Raw genomic sequence first — 18,684 nt, forward strand, 5'->3', positions numbered from 1 at the left:
AGTACCCCTACACGAGTGACACCCAAGGGAGCCACTCATCAGCAGGGATCTAGTCCATCCTGAACTACCAGCTCAGCCACTAGTCTGTACCCGCAGCGGGGATGACTTCTCGCAGTGGTACCTCCACTGTCCCCCCCTTCAAATTCCGCCATCGCGGGGAGACGGTGGACTGGCGGCAGATGTACAAGGTGGACATAAACCATGTAAAAAGCCACTTGGATATAGAAACTCTCCAGGAGCACATCATGGAAGTGATGTTGTGCAGCCTGGATGGGGAGCGGTGCCAGGAGTGCCGGAGCCCGGTGGACCCGGGCCTTCTCAAGGTCCTGCAGCTGGCGCAGCTCTCGATGGAGTGGCTGCTCCACTGCCAGGAAGTCCTCAGCCTCAACCTTCATGCGGTGGAGGAGAGGCTGGAGGCGGAGCGCAAAGAGCAGGAGCAGCTGCTGGAGCAGCAGAGCCAGCAGGAGGAGAGGGTGAAGGCTCTGGAAGAAGAGCTTGTGCTGAAGGGGAAGCTCGTGAGCGACCTCCAGTCCAAGCTGCTCCTCTGTAGCCATAAGGTAAGCTGCTAGGAGCGCTTCTAGCTCAGCTAACAGAGGTGGCTCAATAACGGATCTACACTGACCTGTTTCCTCAGTAATGGGAGTTGCCTTATACAATGTAATCAATAACGTTTTCTCCTTCTTTCTTTCTTTTAGTGTCCAATTTGTAAGAAGGGGTTCTTCACTCCACAATTCCTACGGAGCCACATGGAACGCCGTCATCCGGAGGACCATGAGAGCCGTAAGTCCACCTGACACAAAGAGAGAGAGAGAGAGAGAGAGAGTGAGAGAGAGGAACATAAGTAAAGTCAGATACAGGTAACGTTGCGTCTTCTACCTCAACATGAGGAGATAGAAAACTGAGCCCTTGGCTTTCTGCTTCTAAAAGACTGAATGTTGTAGCTGTTATGGTTTTTGTTTTGGATTGATTTGAGCACCATCATGTAAACAACAATCCCTTGGTGCCACCACCTGTTGATGCTACGTTTTCCACTGCATGTAGTGTAATGATGTGATCATTAGTGTAATGAGGTAAAAGACGTCCTGCTTTCTGGTGAAACAGTAATGGAAGTTTTAGCTGTTAAAGTTCTTATTTAAAATGGATTTAAACCGGATCAAGCAAACAACGATCTCTCGTGGCCACTGAGAGGCGACCCGCGGGACGCCAGTTTGAAAAAGGGTTCAGAACAGAGTCTTGTCTTTCACCTGTAGATGAGCTTTTAATTAATGCAAGTGATATGACTCGTATTCTTTCCTCCAGAGCTGCAGTCGGATCGGGAAATGAAATCTCAGATCAATAATCTGAAGATGGAGATCAGCGGCTTGAGGGAGCGGAATGTTCAGCTGCAGCAGAACCTGGATCTCAAAACAGCTCAGGTAAGAAAAGCAGAACATCGGAGAACCTTGTACAAACAGATTTGTTGTCACGTGGTAGTGACGAGCGATTAAGGAAAACTTGATGCACTCATTAACTTTCTCTTATTTTAAATTTTAAGGCACAATTCATGTGAACGCTGTCTGCTGTTATTCAAATTAAATTAATTATTTTGCATGTTAGTTGAAGCTGCTTGTCGACTCCTGGCAGAAAATATACAGAGATAGTTAACTGATTTGAAGTCAGGTTGATCAGATTTTGAAAACTGATTTGGGGAAATAGTTCTCTCTGTAATCTTGTTGAAGCTTCCACTCTTATAACAGGCACTTGTGATTTCACTGTTTTTTTGTGTAATTCCAGGAGAAGCGACTTGAGAGTGAGCTAGGCCATTTCAAAGCTGAGGAGATGGCTCGCTTTGAGCGAGTCCAAACCGACTCTGCTCGCTCCCAGGAACAACTCCTCCTGAAGCTGGAGCAGCAGCTGAAGGAGCAGGTCAGTGGCACAGGGAGCTGATATTTTACAGCCTAGAAATGAGTGAAGTGATGCTTAAAATAGTTCTCTCCGTAATCTTGTTGAAGCTTCCACTCTTATAACAGGCACTTGTTATTTCACTTTTTTTTTGTGTAATTCCAGGAGAAGCGACTTGAGAGTGAGCTAGGCCATTTCAAAGCTGAGGAGATGGCTCGCTTTGAGCGAGTCCAAACCGACTCTGCTCGCTCCCAGGAACAACTCCTCCTGAAGCTGGAGCAGCAGCTGAAGGAGCAGGTCAGTGGCAGATGGAGCTGATATTTTAAAGCCTAGAAATGAGTGAAGTGATGTGATAACACAAAATGCTTAAAATATTTCTCTCCAGGATGAATCGTGGAAATCCATCCTGCACCAGAGCAAGGAACACCATGACTCTGAAATGAATAAGGTGAGTTTCTGTCAGAGTTGGCGCATGTGAAATATTAAACAAGCAAACTGATCATGTCTGACATGTATTTCCTGTTGTGCAAAGTGTTCTGAGCGCGTAAAGAAAAGCTCTTGTTTTGTAGAGGCTGTCATAAACAATCAGACCTGATATAGATTTTTTTGATCCGCCCAATTATTAAATTCAGCTCTAATAACAATACATAAAGACATAAAGAATGAATTCTGCTGAGATGTAAATGGCCAAGTCTCTTGCTGTCAGTGCAACTTTTTAGAGAATTTCACCAAACGCTCTCGTTTAATTTCATGAAAATCTCAAAGACTGTTTATCTTTTTCATGCATGATCATGAGGTATAACTTGTGATGATTTGTTCCACTTGCAGATGGTAAATATTCCCTCCAACACCAAAGAAGTGGATGAACCAGGTATGGATCCATCTCACATGTCCTCTTCAGGACAGAAACTGCTCATATGATCCTAATGCATTGCTCTCATTGTGTTTTCCAGTGGTGGTCAGCGCACTGGCACCAGAGCCCAAACCATCGAGGGTTGTTCTTGGTGAGTAAATCCTAAAACTAAAATGAGAACATTAAAACATGGTCACTCCCAGACAGGCTGAGCATGTGCTTCCCTGCATGATGGATTTAATGCAGTTTAACAGCTGCACTGCTGCCACGTCCCTGACCCCTCTCTGTTAACGCCTGTTTTATCTGCCCAACATGTGTGATTGTCAACACAAGACTGACCGAGTGAGGTTTCTTTTACAGACTCGAGCAGCGCCTCTGAGCTGGAACAGAGTCAGAGCATGATGGTACATGATCTGAAGTTGAACCCCAGCGACAAGAAGGAGGTCCGACGAGAGCTGGAGCAGTCCGCCTTTAAGAGCCTGGAGGACCTGGGGGTCAAGCCCGTATGTTCTCACTATTAACGCCTCCTCTCTCCACACAGTTTTCTTTTCGTGTCCACGCTTCTGTTTCATATACGGACTACACCCTATGAGTAAGAGGATAAAGTCACAATATAGGAGAACAAAATAGTTATTTAATGAGAAGGAGTAGCCTCTTTTCCTCACTTCCGGTTGACTTGCATACAGACACAGGGCTGCGTGGAAATGATCTATGAAAAGACATATAAGCTATGAAGAGACGCTTTCTCTAGACCTTCACCCTTCTGCTTCTTCTTCTCAGAATCAAAGTGGTGTAAAGAGCAAGGATTTCACTTTCATCATGGCCAAAGTGAATTCATTGGAGGACCAAGCAAAGGAGGTGCCTGGTTACTGGCGCTGTCGTGGGGAGCTCGACCTCAGCTTGGACGAGAAGATGAGCGCCAGAAAGATGACAGAAGCTCTTCCAGAGCCTCAGGCTCCATCCGGACAAGCGGTTCAAGGTGCTTCCTCAGACTCCGTCATCAGAAATCCTCTTTTAATTCTTATTCTGCTAACAGACCAATTTAAACCACACCACACTGGACCTTCCATCTCCACTCATAGCCTTATATGACTGATTTGAAATGAAATATTAGTTTCATTTTTATAAAGTGTAATTCGTTTTGACTGTGTATATCCAACACTCTCAGTCTAATCTGTAAAAGCTTGTTTACCTTCACATAATTGGATTAAGGCTCTGAAACACCATCAGTGACTCTGGTGTCTGTACCTGCAGGCAAAGAGTCCAAGACTCCCCAGCCAGCGCCGAGGGCCGAGAGCACCACCAAGCCCAAGATGGCTCCACCCAACAGCAAGGCTGCTCTAAGGACCTGCAAAGTCATGTAAAAATACAAAACACACTGTGTTATTTAAAGATTTTCTAGTCCCCTCGACCACCATCACTCATACATCCCACTCTCATGGCAATTTGGGCTTCAGTGTCCTGCCTGAGGAGGAATTTAACCACTGGATGAATCAATTCTAGTAGGTTTGAGGAACACTTACAAACAAACTACTTCTCCCATCATGCATTTCACCTTTCAGTATTTCAGTGTATCACAATGTACGTACACAATCAGTCACATGTCTTGAAAATGATTACATCAAAAGTGTTTAAAATGGAATGATGATGGTTTTAAAACACAAAGTTTCTGTTGAAATGCAGGAAAACAGGGATCAGGATGGCCAAGTGGATAAGGCAAACTGCAAGGAAGGTTCGTGCTTAGTTTCCTGAACTACAAACTCACACCATACGAGAAAAGATATGATTCTCTTCATCCATCAAACTTCATTTGATAACAGTGAAAAAGTTTGTTTAAAATGATTTACATATCGATGTTAGTCACAGAAGTTGTGTTGTTTATATTCAAGGAGTCAACGAGTTATTTTAAAAGTCTCAAATGTCTTTTTAAATTTAAAAACGTTTAAATGAAACGTTTTTTAATCAGGTTAGGTCTTAAATATGAGGCACTCACCTCGTGTGTCAATATGATGCCCTCTGTTTGTTTTTAGATCAGAAAATCACTGTCCGGGCCAAAGAGGAGGAGCAGAATTTCTCCAGCTCAGGCTGCTGAGACACAATCGCCTTGAGGAGCAGTGTGTCCTCCTCCACTGGGACTCCAGCGACTCCGAGGAAACAAGCAGTGAATTCAGTCCACACTCCAGCCGCTGCCAGAACAGTCATATTTAATACTTCTCAAAGAAGCCATGGAACCCAGCTGATCAGAGGGCCGGACGACCCCGTGGTCTTTCTCGGCGCTGCCTCCTACGAGTATCAGCCGCAGGTGGACATCACCTTTGGCGCTGCCTCCATCCAGATGATCGAGACAACAGAGGACGAAGCTCCAGCCGCCTCTGAAGAAGCTGTGAGGAAGGAGCAGGTCCGGCCGGAGGAGTCCGTCAGCTGCATCACTGAAAACTTTCAAGCTTTCATGACGGATCTGAGTCACGAGGAGTCGGACGGTGAGGAGCAGTTGCAGGTAATGGTTGAGCTCGTTTTCAAGAGGGCCGTGCAGAAACCACACTCTGCTGCAGTCTTCTCTGAGTTGTGCCAACACCTCTCAACAGTAAGTGATGCATCTATGACTGGAAGCTACTTTATCCTGTTTCTTACTTAGTTGGACAGCTTGTCTTTTATGTGCAGGTTGGAACCTTAATTTAACCCTTTGATAAACAAGCTATCCAAACCCCTTGGGTAAATTATTAATTATCTTTCTCACTAGTAATAGAGTGTCAAATAAGACTTAATAAGAATATACATTTATTCATAAGGTAAGAAGGGAGGATTTAAATTATGATTTGTGTTAAAAACAAGATATTTAATGAATACGTACAATATTAAATGAAGAAATAAGTGGATTTCAAAGATATAGCAAAGAAAAACTCTAATATGCATGAAATAACATCGGAAATCATACCATATTTTACAATACAATATTTTTTACCCATTTTTTGAATTAGAATGGAAGTGGAAAAAACTGTTAATTGAAGATAACCTGAAATACTGAATGACGAAAATAATTTACTGCAAAGATATAAATAATACAAACTGAGTGGGTTCACTTTTGACCCATGCTGTGTTAATCAAATAATGAGTTCATTTAGATTTGAGGATCAAATCAGCTGACACTGATCACTATGTGAGTTACATTTGTGTTAATATTTCCTTATGGTTTTCTCCTCTTCAGGTGGAGGTCCAATCATTGTCCGACTGGTCAGCCAGCGTCTCCTTCAGGTCTCTGCTGGTCAAACACTGCCAGGCAGCGTACAGGAAGAACTTTGACAGGGAGGGCCTTTATCAGAAGAGTGGGTCCTGCCTGGAGCCAGTCAGGGACGTGAGGGTGATTGATCGGCTGAGGGAAGAACAAAACAACGCCAAACCTTCCGGTCGCTTCCTCAATACCATCAGGTTTATTGGGGAGTTGTTCCTCTCAAAGGTTCTGGCTGAGAAAGCCATGCACTGCTGCATCAGGCCGTCTCTCGAGAGCCTCTGTGAGCTCCTCCAGCTCATCCAGCAGGACCTGGAGGTGGTCACGTCCATGGAGGTGATGGACACCTACCATAACCAGCTGGAGTTCATTGCACAGAAAGGGAAGAGGGCACCAAGGCTCTCCCTTTTGTTGAAGCACACAGTGGACGCAAGGAAGAGAGCAGGCTCCACCCACCACTAAGTTTTTAATGAAAACTCATGTGGGAAATACAACTTATACACTTATACAACTTATACAGTGATATTTGTAAATGGACTGTAATGGGACATTCTGTATTTAGATAAGTTTAATGAAAGAATGACAAGTTTATATAGAGAATATTGTTATAAGATGTGTTTCTGTAGTTAAACTTGTAACACAATGTGTATTTGCACACAATGCTCAGATGTGTATTTGCTTAGAGACTCCTGTGCCTCTTGCTAAAACAAAAGGTTTTCACAGCAGGGGCCAGTCAAGCAGATGGAGGGTCCCCCCCCCCCCCCCCACTGCAACCCCTGCTCCTACTCTGTATAATGTACACTGGGTGACATCATGCCCTGAGAAATGTCTTTACTCTCTTTAGGGTTTGTACTATGTTGTCGACTAATGAATAAAATGTTTTAAATGTAATTTGGGTGTTTTTATGTCTTGCATGCAGCTGACCTCACACTTCAATTAAAACACATGTGGGAAATACAACTTATACATTTCCCCTTTTTCCTATAGTCAATGAAAAGCACAGATGACTGGAGAATTTCTGGGACAACATTTGACAAAAGTACTTATCCTGAACTGAACATCAAATCTAAATGAGAATTCAGTAAAAAAAACTAAAACATATTTGATCTCATATTTGATCTCCTTTCAGCTGGTTGTGTAAGACTAGTTTCACTTCATGCTGTGAGGATATTCAATATAAGCCTCTGGAGAGGGATATTTATGAATGGATAAAAAGCTTGGTTTTATTATATCAACAGCAAGAGCATGATATTATTTGACAAGGACAGACAAACTGCAGCTTTGTTTTGAGTAACACTATTTTAAACCAATCCTTAAGATATTTCAGTGCATGTGTAATAAATACGGCATCCGAGTTCAGACTCCTAGAATTAGCTCAGTATCGTCTGCTGAAACTCAGAGACTCTGTCTGTGAGCTTATGTTTGTGCACTGGACTAAACTTTAGTTTCTTTTGGGAGACAATCTCGCAGCATATTTCAGGATTCCCAGTTCTGGGACCATGAATGTGAATACATTTTGAACTCATCTGTCCAGTCGTTGTTGGGACAGATGAGTGTGGTGGAAACGATCAGACATAAACATCTCTAACATGGCAGCATGGCCAAAAAGAGAACTGCTCTTATCTTTTTTTAACATGGAGATGTAAGCTCCTGTCACACTTACTGCAGGTGAACTGAGTTCAGTGTCTACCTCCTTCACAGTGTCAGCAAGCTGTTCAGACATTTGAACCTACATGTTCACATGACCTGATGCCTGCACTCTGCCCTCCAGCACCCAGAGAATCATACAATAACCCTGAGCTGCTGTTAGAGTCACAGCAGCCAATGAGACTTAACTAATGAGAAGCTTTTACAAAAGAAGGCTTAGAAGTGTTACGAGGATCTGAAGTCATTATTTAATTTTTCTTTTCAGTTTGTCCCCTGGGGTGGGGGGGGGGGATTTGTTCATATACGTCTGCATGTATGAGATTTCATGTTCAATTGTGAAAACCAATAAATAAAGTGAAAAAAAATTAAAAAATAAACCAAAGCCTTTAATAAGTCGTTTAATAAGTCACGTTACTGATGAATCTCTCAAGAGGATTTTTGGTTTGGTCAACATTTCTCCAATCCTCCTCCAGGTGGAGGACACGTTTCAGGAGGGCCAGGAGAAGGAAGAACAACAGGATAAAGAGAAAATCAAGGCTGAAGACAACGCTATTGAAATGTCAGAGGACTTCGATGGCCAGATGCATGATGGGGATGAGAAAGAACCAGGTGATGTGGCCCACCAATTTTGCTTTTGTTCCATTTCTTGGTTTTATCTCTTGCTTTCTAGTCCCTACTGCTGGCTACTGGGAAACTGGAGTAAAAAAAATCTCAGTCCTGATTTGTTGACACAGACTTCAGTGGGTTCCTTAAACCCAGGTCATGTGACCTGACACTACCACAACCACTGCAGATTAAATGCACCATCTATTGCAAAAAGTGACAGTCTGTGTTAATAAGCTCTCAGCTAATTAAGTTTGTGTTTAAGCAGCACGTAGAATAGAAGGAAGGGCTTCTTAGATTTCTCACGCCCTTCATGCTGTTTTAAACCTGGTCAGAAATGTACTCGGATGCAGGCACAACTTTCTTGTTGCAGTGTAAGATCAGGCTAGGAAGGCTTCTTTTTATAAGAAGTTAAAAATTAACTCATTTTTTATCATCTCGTGCTGGTGACCAACGACTAAAGAATTTCAGAAAGTAAAAACGCCTCTTCCAAAATAACTGCTCATAAGATCCATCATCCATTCATCATTCTCAGGTGAAGATGAAGACTCTGATAAAGAGGACCAGGAGGATCTGGACAAAAAGATGGGGAACCTGGGTGAAGGCGAGACTGACACTCTGGATGAGAGGATGTGGGGAGATGATGAAGATGATGATGAGGAGGAGGAAGAGGAAAGTGACCAGGAGGAAGAGTCTGGCCAGGGCATGGACCAGGTAAAGGACACTAGATTACCATCAGGCTAAAACAATATTTAACATACATCGTTAATGTCTCCACTAAGTATTTTATTGGCTGTTTTTCACATTAATCAATATTAAAGACCAGTGAGGTGTTGTTTGTCTGGCCTAATTTCCTGTCAACACTGGATTCTGTGTCAGGGTGAATCCGAGCTGGTTGCCAAAGACGACAACTTGGACGCTGAAGAGCAAAACAAAGACAAGAAAAACCAGGATAAAGATGAACAGATGGTTGAGGAGGAGAAAGAAAAGATCCACGAGCAAGGAGATGAGGTAATATTCATTAAGAACTGAAGAAGTTCAGAGGTACTCCTCCCTGCATACGCTGATCTCCTCTTACTTCTGTGGTTGAGCTGTGTCTGATCTGTGCTGTTGCTGTTTCTCAGAGGGAGTTTGATGAGAATGAAGTGGATCCGTACCACGGTCAGCAGGACAAGAGGCCTGAGGCTGAGGCCATGGATCTGCCCGAGGATCTCAATCTGGACCAGGATGAAGAACCTGGAGAGGATGGAGAGGGCGAGGGTGACGGTGAGACCTGCTGCTGAACTTAGAGATGCTGCTTTTTGAATCATATGAACATGTAGTTGAAGGACAGTGATTTTAGAGGCAGTTGCTTAAGGAGAATGAGGCTGATGAAGAATTTATATATTGACAAAATGGTCTCAGAGTGTTCAGACCTTCTGCACACTTAACTGTGTGGTAGATTTATTCGAGTGGGAAAAAACTCCCTGTAATGAAAGATACAAATGTTAAACAATAAAACCTAAGAAATTATACTATCCTTTTTGGTTAAAATACAGTTTAAATACATTCAGTATAATGTCATCTAAAGAAGTCCTAGAACAGCACCAAAGCTGTTACAGCAACACATAACTTTGAGAAGTTATTGTGCTAAAAACTGAGTACAAATATTTCTGATATATAAAGAGGCATCTTTTGGTAATTATACATACACAGAACGTGCAACAGTATCTCTGAAATACATTACCATAACTTTTAGCCTCTGAAACATGTTTTCCCTCTTTAGAAGAGAATCCCTTAGACATCGATGAAAAAGCCATGGACCTGGACGAGAAGGAGGATGGAGAGAAAGATGGAGGAGAGGATGAAGGAGCAGAGGAGATGCAGGAGGAACAGACAGACCTACCAGGAGAGGAGAAGGAGAAGGAGCAAGAGCCCAAGACTGAAGAGGAGGAGGGAGAAGGGGAGAAAAAAGGAGTTGACGAGGAGTCTGCTGCGCAAGATGAAGAGGAGGAGGAGGAGGAGAAGGAGAAGAGTGGACAAGAGGCAGGAAGAGATGAAGATCACACTGTTCGCGACGACAAAGGAGACAAACCAAAAGTGTGTATTTAAAGGAGCTTCTGCAACTTCTCTCCAAACGCATACTTTTGTTCTCCGTTTCACTATAATGATTTGTCATGCGTGCAGGATGAAGAGGAGGAGGGTGGGGATGAGGAGCAGCCAGAGTCAGCAGAGAGGAAGGAGCATGACCGAGACGGTCAGACTGGAGAGGAGAATGTCCAGAGTGACACAGCTGTGGAGCTGGGAGGAGAGGCGTCGGAGAAAGACCAAGCTAAAGAGGTACACTTCTTTCTGAATTGAATCAAGAGCGTCACCTGTCTGAGGCATGTTACTCTAGAAAACCCAAACCAGTGAAACCAGGCAAACTGTGGGACACGGTATAAGACCTGAAGAGGTTTAGTCTTCAGATTGTTCAGACATGGTTTCAGCAGCGGGTACAGAGGTGTCATTATTGTAGCAATATTATCCTTGACTTTGAATAAATTGGGCCTGGAAATTCATTGAAAAGTCTTAAAGGGTAAGTTCACTGAAAAATGAAATCTTTGTTATTAAATAAATTATCATCATCTACTCACCACTATGCCGATGGACAGGTGGGTGAAGTGTCAGAATCCACAAAACACTTCTGGAATCTCAGAGGTCAATTTTGTAGCAGCAGAATCCGAACCAATTGAAGTCAATGGCGACCTATCTTCACACATTATCAACCAATCAATCAAATTGTATTTGTATAGCCCATGTTCAGAAATCGTCTCATAGGGCTTTACTAATAAAACATCTGACTAATAAAATCTGTCTGTGCAGTTAAACAGGAAAAGATCCGATCAGAGGAAACGTTTCTCCTCATGTCCTGAAGCTTTGCAGTCAGTGGCAATAAAACTGCTGACATCCTTATCTAAAGTGTGTGTTGCTTATGTATGCATGATATCAGAGAAAGTTGGGATCGTGTCAGAAATAATTGTACACTGTCATAAGTTTAGCGGCTACTGCCATTGATCGACTCAGCACAGACCTGGCTCAGTTCAGTGGAGCCAGATCTGGATCAATTCTTCATCCACAGTCAAGTTGTCCCTTTACAGACGATTGAATTTAAAATATTAAACCTTTTTCTCTCTTCTATAGGAACATGGGAGCGGGGCAGCTGATGCCAGCCAAGCAGATGGTCACCAGTCAAAGCTGACGGCTAGAATGGCTGCACAGACACAGACTCAGAGCAAGAGGCGACGAGCGATCGACAGGCGACTACAACGAACAAATAAACAAGCGTCTGCGTACAGTGGAGAGCAGCAAGGACAGAAGTGCAGACAACAGGCCGAGCGACGCCCAGCAGGATTCTGAGCTGTACGAGCACATCAAACAGGGAGAGACGGCCTACGACACTCAGACATACGGTCAGTGATCACACAAACACACAAGTAGCCCATGAGAACCTCAGATCAGTGTTTTTATAGGCGGATAAATGACTGTTGTGTTTCCAGATGTGGCAAGTGCAGACCAGCAGAAAGCAGCGGGGCCTCAGCAGGACCAGGATCAGAAAGATGAGGATGTTGCCATGGAAACAGAGGACCAGGAAGAGGACCTCCGTGCCGCTGATGTTCAGGAGCTGAAGCCTGAGCAGCTGGATTCAACCAAGGCCTCCCAGAAAGGTGCCAGCATATCTTCTTCTACTGCTTCAGCATATGTTCTTCTCCAGCTTCAGCATATCTTCTTCTCCTTTATGTTGGTTATGAATTTCTAGTTGTTTTTAAAGAAAGCTGAGCATCATCTCACTTCTTCCTCCTTTTGTCCATGTGCAGGTGTAGACAGTGGGGAGATGGACGTGCAGAGGCAGGGCGAGGAGGAGGAGGACCAGGAGAGATGGAAGGACCGCCAGCGTCTCGCAGAAGATAGGCGAGCAGAGAGAAGCACAGAATCCACAATTCACACTATTCCTGAGCTGCTGATGGACACCATGGAGGTGAACAACCGCTGTAACACAGACACTCAGATTTGCTCTTCTTCCTCTTCCTGCACAAGCATTCTAAGGGCTTCTGTTTCGCCGTAGGCCAAAAAACTAAGAATTTAGTATCAAAGTCGTGTCTCTTTGTTTGTGTTTGTGTTTGCAGAAAGCAGAGAGAGACCCAGAGGAGATTAGGAGGGAGATGGAGCTGCAGCTGGAGGCCTGGCACAAACTGGCTCCAGGAGCTCAGGAGGAGGTGAGGCTGCAACTGGAGGTTTAATCTAAAGTCTCCTCCTCCACTCTTTGTAAATTGTGTTAATAGTTAATTGACTGTATTTATGTAGCACTCTTCTAGTCTTGATGACTACTCAGAACTCTTCACAGTTTAGTTTTGCCATCCACACACATCCATACAGTTGTATCATACATCACTCACACACTGCTGGCACTGCCCGCGGGCGCAATTTGGGGCTCAGTATCTCGCCCAGGATCAGTTTGGCGTGTGGGATGGGGAGACTTGAACGGATCACTAACCTTCTGGTCAGTGACCCGCTCTATCTCCTGAACTACAGACGCCATGTGTGACTAGATCATGGTTTATCTATCAGTACTTTATATTCTTAGGGAGGTTTTGGCTTTTTTCTGCAATATATCTTCTGTCTGTGGGTCTGACTGAATGTCCACGAAACATCTGCTGACATGCACTATTGCACACCAAAACAGTTTGACTTTTGACTGCACAAATTGCTCAATAGTCCCACCAGTGGTCCAAAACTCCACAGGCTACATTTATCACTCGTAGTGTTGTTTAATCTCCGGCTGTGTCTGAGATCTATTCTCTCTGATCTCAGTGGTTTACATTTACTAATATCAGGTTGTAACTCGTGGCCGACGTGTTCTTGTCTGTTTCAGGAGAGTGCAGCTGCCTCCATGTGGCATCAGTACCAGACCCTGACCTCCGCTCTGTCCCAGCAGCTGTGTGAGCAGCTCCGCCTCATCCTGGAGCCCACACAGGCCGCCAAGCTCAAGTCAGTACAAACACAACACAACATACACCATGAGTGCTGCAGGGTAAAGATGGCAAATTGATTTAGAACGTTTTAAGACCACTTCACTTTTGCTCACTTTATTATGTTGTATGCTAATTTGGATCAATCTACGCTCAGTATCCATAATGGCTAAATGAAAACATAACAGTTTGTCTTTATCGGATGAGGAGTAAAATTGTTGTCTCACCGAACAGAGAATATTTTTCCTCATTCTCTCAGATTATTTTAAATCAATTAATGATTATAGCCCATATTCCCACATCCTCTGCCCTTAACACTTAACTGGAGTGAGGAAAAAGTGTCCAAAAAGTTCTTAGCTAAAAAAACCATAGTAGCCTGGTAAGCCTCTACGTTTAATCAGTGGTGTTGACCGTGGCGCTGCACTGTCGCTTCACAGAGGAGATTACCGCACAGGGAAGCGTCTGAACATGAGGAAGGTCATCCCCTACATCGCCAGTCAGTTCCGCAAAGACAAGATCTGGCTGAGGAGGACCAAGCCCAGTAAGAGGGAGTACCACGTCTGTCTGGCTGTGGATGACTCCTCCAGTATGGTGGACAACCACTCCAAACAGGTGACAGAGCCCCGTCATGCAACCTTGTATACTCGTGTATTAGCTCTTCCAGAAGGCTGTTACATAGATTAAAAATCTATTATTGATGATTAAAGCTGTGTTCAAATGTGGTTTGTGTTGGTATAGAACAGGACAGGTCCTTTCACTATCTGTACAGAAATATCTGTTTTATAGAATCATAGTGAATATAAGAAATTGCAGTAAATATCTGACAAATGACCTGTGTGTGTTTGGTGCAGCTGGCGTTTGAATCCCTGTCAGTGATCATCAACGCTCTCACTCTACTGGAGGTTGGACAGGTGTCTGTGTGCAGGTAAGGACTTTTTTTCTTTAATTCTTGTTTTTAGTTTATTTGCACAGTGAAGATAGAAAGTGATCAAATAATGCTAGAGAAGTCAAACGTAAATTAAAGTAACAAACGTGATCCCAAAAGAAACAAGAGGGAAACTGGAATGCACAGCTTGTGGTGAACAACATGTGCATGTCATGTCTGTTGGTGTGTTCAGCTTTGGCGAGCAGGTGTAGCTGCTCCACCCCTTCCAGCAGCAGTTCAACGACGAGTCCGGGGCTCGGATCCTCCGACTGTGTCAGTTCCAGCAGAAGAAGACCAGAATAGCTCAGGTGGGGGGGTCGACCATCCTCTGTTCTCAAATTTGAACTAATGTCGCTGCTCATGTTTGCCTTTAAACATGACTGACCTTGAACAGCAAATCATGCTTTAATCCTGACGCCTGTAAGAAATACTACACCTGTTTTTTAAAAGCTTAGTGATTCTTTCCTTAATAAGACTCCTCCTGCGTGTCCCCATGCCGAGACACCCACCTCAGATAAGGAATACATGTTTGAAAAGCTTTTAAACAAGTTAACATTTCCGCCTTGTGCCTTTTCATATGATTGCATACATTCTGTGAGCAAACAAGCTCCTCCCGTCTGACTCACTCTCTCATCCCTCTCTCTCCTCTGTAGTTTATGGAGACTTCCACCAAAATGTTTCTCGCAGCTCGGCAGCAGATTCCAGGATCTGTAAACTCAGGTAACGACTCACGCTACGTGCTGACTGTACCAGCTCAGTCAACTGATGCTGTGTATAGTTGGACTTTTGAGATGTGTGTGTATGTGTTTGTCATTGAAATGTCAAAGTTTAAGCAGCAATATCACATCTGTTTTCAAATCTTACTAACCCAAAACATTTTGATCAATAACAGCACATTTAAAAACCATTAAACATCTCTTGTTGGTTCATAAACGGTTTTATTGGTTGTAAAAGTTTTTAAAGTGTGTGACTGCTTGGAGTCTTTCTTCCTGCTGAACCTGTGTGAGTAAATGGAGTCAGATTAGGTCTGATCCATAAAAAACCTGTCATGTGACAAAGAGGAAGAACAAGTGACTGAAAACCTCAGAGGGAGCGTTTCCCTTCATGTCACTGTGATACAGGCAGAATTATGAATTATGTAGAAGCTCAACAAGCAGCTAAGCCTGTTAACACTGAGCAACAATAACAAGAATTGTACCGAATAAATTATTCATTCATGTATGTCACTTTGCTAGGTCCCACAATGCAAGATTTCCCAGTATGCCACTGAAGCCAGTGCTCACATGTATTTTAGTCCTTTTCAACATAAACATGTCTTTTTAATGATTCTCTCTTGATTTAAAATATCACAATTAGACTGGGAAATGGAAATCGTTGGTCCTTTCCCAAAGGAATTAACAGAGTTGCATGTTGCGTTGGACTCAAGCTGATTCAATTGCTATTCAAAAGCCCATTTCATGTAAATTGAATTGATATAAATAAGAATATAAGCTGTTCTACATCAGATTTGAACTGTACATGTACTTTATCACCTCACAGTCCTTACCTCATTTAAACAACTTAATTAACAGCACGAGTTGTTTCATTTACCTTTAATACCCTTGACCGTTCCCCTCTGACCTCTGACCTCCCTCCACAGACACGGCCCAGCTGCTGGTCATCGTCTCTGACGGCAGGGGTCTCTTCCTGGAGGGGAAGGAGCGGGTGACGGCAGCAGTGCGAGCAGCTCGCAGTGCAAATGTGTTTGTCATCTTCGTGGTTCTCGACAACCCCAACTCACGGGTGAGAAAAGCAGAATTTGACTTCACTTGTATTTTTCTTTTCCGTACACAAACTGTTACTAAGCAGCGTTTTGGTCTCTGCTCAATGCAGGACTCCATCCTCGACATCAAGGTCCCCATATTCAAAGGGCCGGGGGAACTCCCAGAGATCCGCACCTACATGGAGGAGTTCCCCTTCCCCTTCTACGTCATCCTGCGAGACGTCAACGCCCTGCCGGAGACGCTGAGCGACGCTCTCAGGCAGTGGTTTGAACTGGTCACGGCAGCCGACCAATGAGAAGCCATCTTTCACACAAAGGGAAGAAGTGTGCGGCGACCCACTGCACAATGCCACTCTGCTGCTAAGCTTCTCAGCCAGAACTGAAAATCAACAGAACAAAAAAATAAAACAGAAGACGGATTTACCGCTGTACATGTGCCTTTATTTTCCTATTTTTACTGTAGATTTTAGTAGAGTTTAATAGCAACCTTTGCTGTTTTATCTTTGTTATCAGAAGAATTGTGTTTCTTTTGTAATGTAGCGAGGATTGCTTTAACTTGCACGTCTCAGATGAAGCGATAGAAGTAAAATTGTGATTTCATTGCGTGTGAACCACCTCAGTGAAGGGTCAGTAAATACCTCTGTCCACCTTGTACAATACCCCCTGACCGTCTGTTTGTCCGTGTGGATGGGACAGTCAGTGCTGCAGAGATCATCCAGTCATCCATGTGTGAACACGACAGACGTGCAGAGCTGTGCTTTGTGTAAAATGGACGTCACGACCTACAGTAGCATGTTGTCGTGGTCGTGACTGAGGAACTCCTAAATGTGCCTTGGAGAGGAGAACAGTGTTGCATCTCCCTCCACAGCTGGATCAGCTGCTGGTTGAGGAGTCGGAGGCACGGCCACAGCTCTGTCACCGATTTTTTAGAAACTCCAATCTCACACACTTTGAAGCACAACGACTGTTCCGCAGATTCCAGTTTTGAGTGAATGCCCCAGAATTACCAGCGTGTGTGGTTTGAAGATGACACATCTGCTGAGCGACGGCTCATCAACGTGTCTGTTAGGACTAGATGAAATGTGCATTGAAATGTTTCTCATCACCTCTGTGTTTCGTAGCGTACATGTAAGTGTCAGAAGACACTGGCCATTTTTAAGAGCTTCCATCTGTTAAATCATGACACGGATGATCCTGACAATAAACTGTTTAAAAAGTATCTCTGTATCTCTGTCTCTTAATATATCATTGCTCCAACCACAACAATAGACATTCTGAGATCAGCATGTTTCATAAGATACATGTATTTGTCCCACACACATAAGACATGCAAATGGGGGGAATTTGTTCTCTGCTTTTGTCCCATCTGGTGAACACAGGAGGACACACAGAGCAGTGGGCAGCCATGCACAGCCGCGCATTACTAATAATATCACATACTTCTGCTGTTATCAGCCTGCAGTAAAAGCTGCATTTAATCATTTTTTTCAATGATATACTCAAGCATATACTGACTTGTTGCTCCAACATTAACTGCGACAGCGTCCCAACATGTGTCTTTCTTGGTGTTGTTCTTTATACAACATATGCTGAGAATCATACAACTCAAGTTACTTCTCCACTTCAATTATTAATTTAATGTCATCCATGTTGAAGAACTTCTCCGCTGTTAGCTCCGTTAAATGTCGGGTGTCGAGGGTTCAAGAAGAGTTATGGGTTAGTTTCTTGTTTGCCTCTTTGCGATAGTTTTTGACAAATTTCCATCGTACTCTTTGAAGTTGGAAAAACAGGAAGTCTCCAGTCCCCCCCCCCCCCCCGGAGAGTGTCCGCGCCCCCCCCCCAAGGGGTGGTTCTCAGAGGCTCCTTTGATGACATAGAAGACTCATCTTCTATGTAATCAGTGCCTCCTTTGATGAAATAGATGGTATGTTATCGTCTCTCTGTTTGTTGCAGCCATTTCACAACGGCATCTAGTACCCCTACACGAGTGACACCCAAGGGAGCCACTCATCAGCAGGGATCTAGTCCATCCTGAACGACCCACTCAGCCACTAGTCTGTACCCGCAGCGGGGATGACTTCTCCCAGTGGTACCTCCACTGTCCCCCACTTCATATTCCGCCATCGCGGGGAGACGGTGGACTGGCGGCAGATGTACAAGGTGGACATAAACCATGTAAAAAGCCACTTGGATATAGAAACTCTCCAGGAGCACATCAAGGAAGTGATGTTGTGCAGCCTGGATGGGGAGCGGTGCCAGGAGTGCCGGAGCCCGGTGGACCCGGGCCTTCTCAAGGTCCTGCAGCTGGCGCAGCTCTCGATGGAGTGGCTGCTCCACTGCCAGGAAGTCCTCAGCCTCAACCTTCATGCGGTGGAGGAGAGGCTGGAGGCGGAGCGCAAAGAGCAGGAGCAGCTGCTGGAGCAGCAGAGCCAGCAGGAGGAGAGGGTGAAGTCTCTGGAAGAAGAGCTTGTGCTGAAGGGGAAGCTCGTGAGCGACCTCCAGTCCAAGCTGCTCCTCTGTAGCCATAAGGTAAGCTGCTAGGAGCGCTTCTAGCTCAGCTAACAGAGGTGGCTCAATAACGGATCTACACTGACCTGTTTCCTCAGTAATGGGAGTTGCCTTATACAATGTAATCAATAACGTTTTCTCCTTCTTTCTTTCTTTTAGTGTCCAATTTGTAAGAAGGGGTTCTTCACTCCACAATTCCTCAACAGCCACATGGAACGCCGTCATCCGGAGGACCATGAGAGCCGTAAGTCCACCTGACACAAAGAGAGAGTGAGAGAGAGGAACATAAGT

General features: G+C 44.2%; 1 protein-coding gene across 1 annotated transcript; it reads left to right on the top strand.

The window, feature by feature from the left end:
* Positions 1–5,183: 5,183 nt before the first annotated feature.
* On the top strand, positions 5,184–17,062 carry LOC128460603 (midasin). The gene is made up of 18 exons (XM_053445845.1): positions 5,184–5,231; positions 8,081–8,216; positions 8,746–8,924; positions 9,090–9,221; positions 9,335–9,476; positions 9,976–10,289; positions 10,377–10,529; positions 11,373–11,463; positions 11,528–11,641; positions 11,729–11,896; positions 12,047–12,207; positions 13,102–13,217; positions 13,636–13,810; positions 14,050–14,100; positions 14,336–14,431; positions 14,777–14,843; positions 15,763–15,905; positions 15,996–17,062. Exons 1-18 carry the CDS (start codon positions 5,184–5,186, stop codon positions 16,179–16,181), a joined length of 2,472 nt encoding a protein of 823 aa, XP_053301820.1. The 3' UTR covers positions 16,182–17,062.
* Positions 17,063–18,684: the final 1,622 nt, after the last annotated feature.

Source organism: Pleuronectes platessa, chromosome 17 (genome assembly GCF_947347685.1).
Source record: "Pleuronectes platessa chromosome 17, fPlePla1.1, whole genome shotgun sequence".
NCBI classification, from domain to species: domain Eukaryota; kingdom Metazoa; phylum Chordata; class Actinopteri; order Pleuronectiformes; family Pleuronectidae; genus Pleuronectes; species Pleuronectes platessa.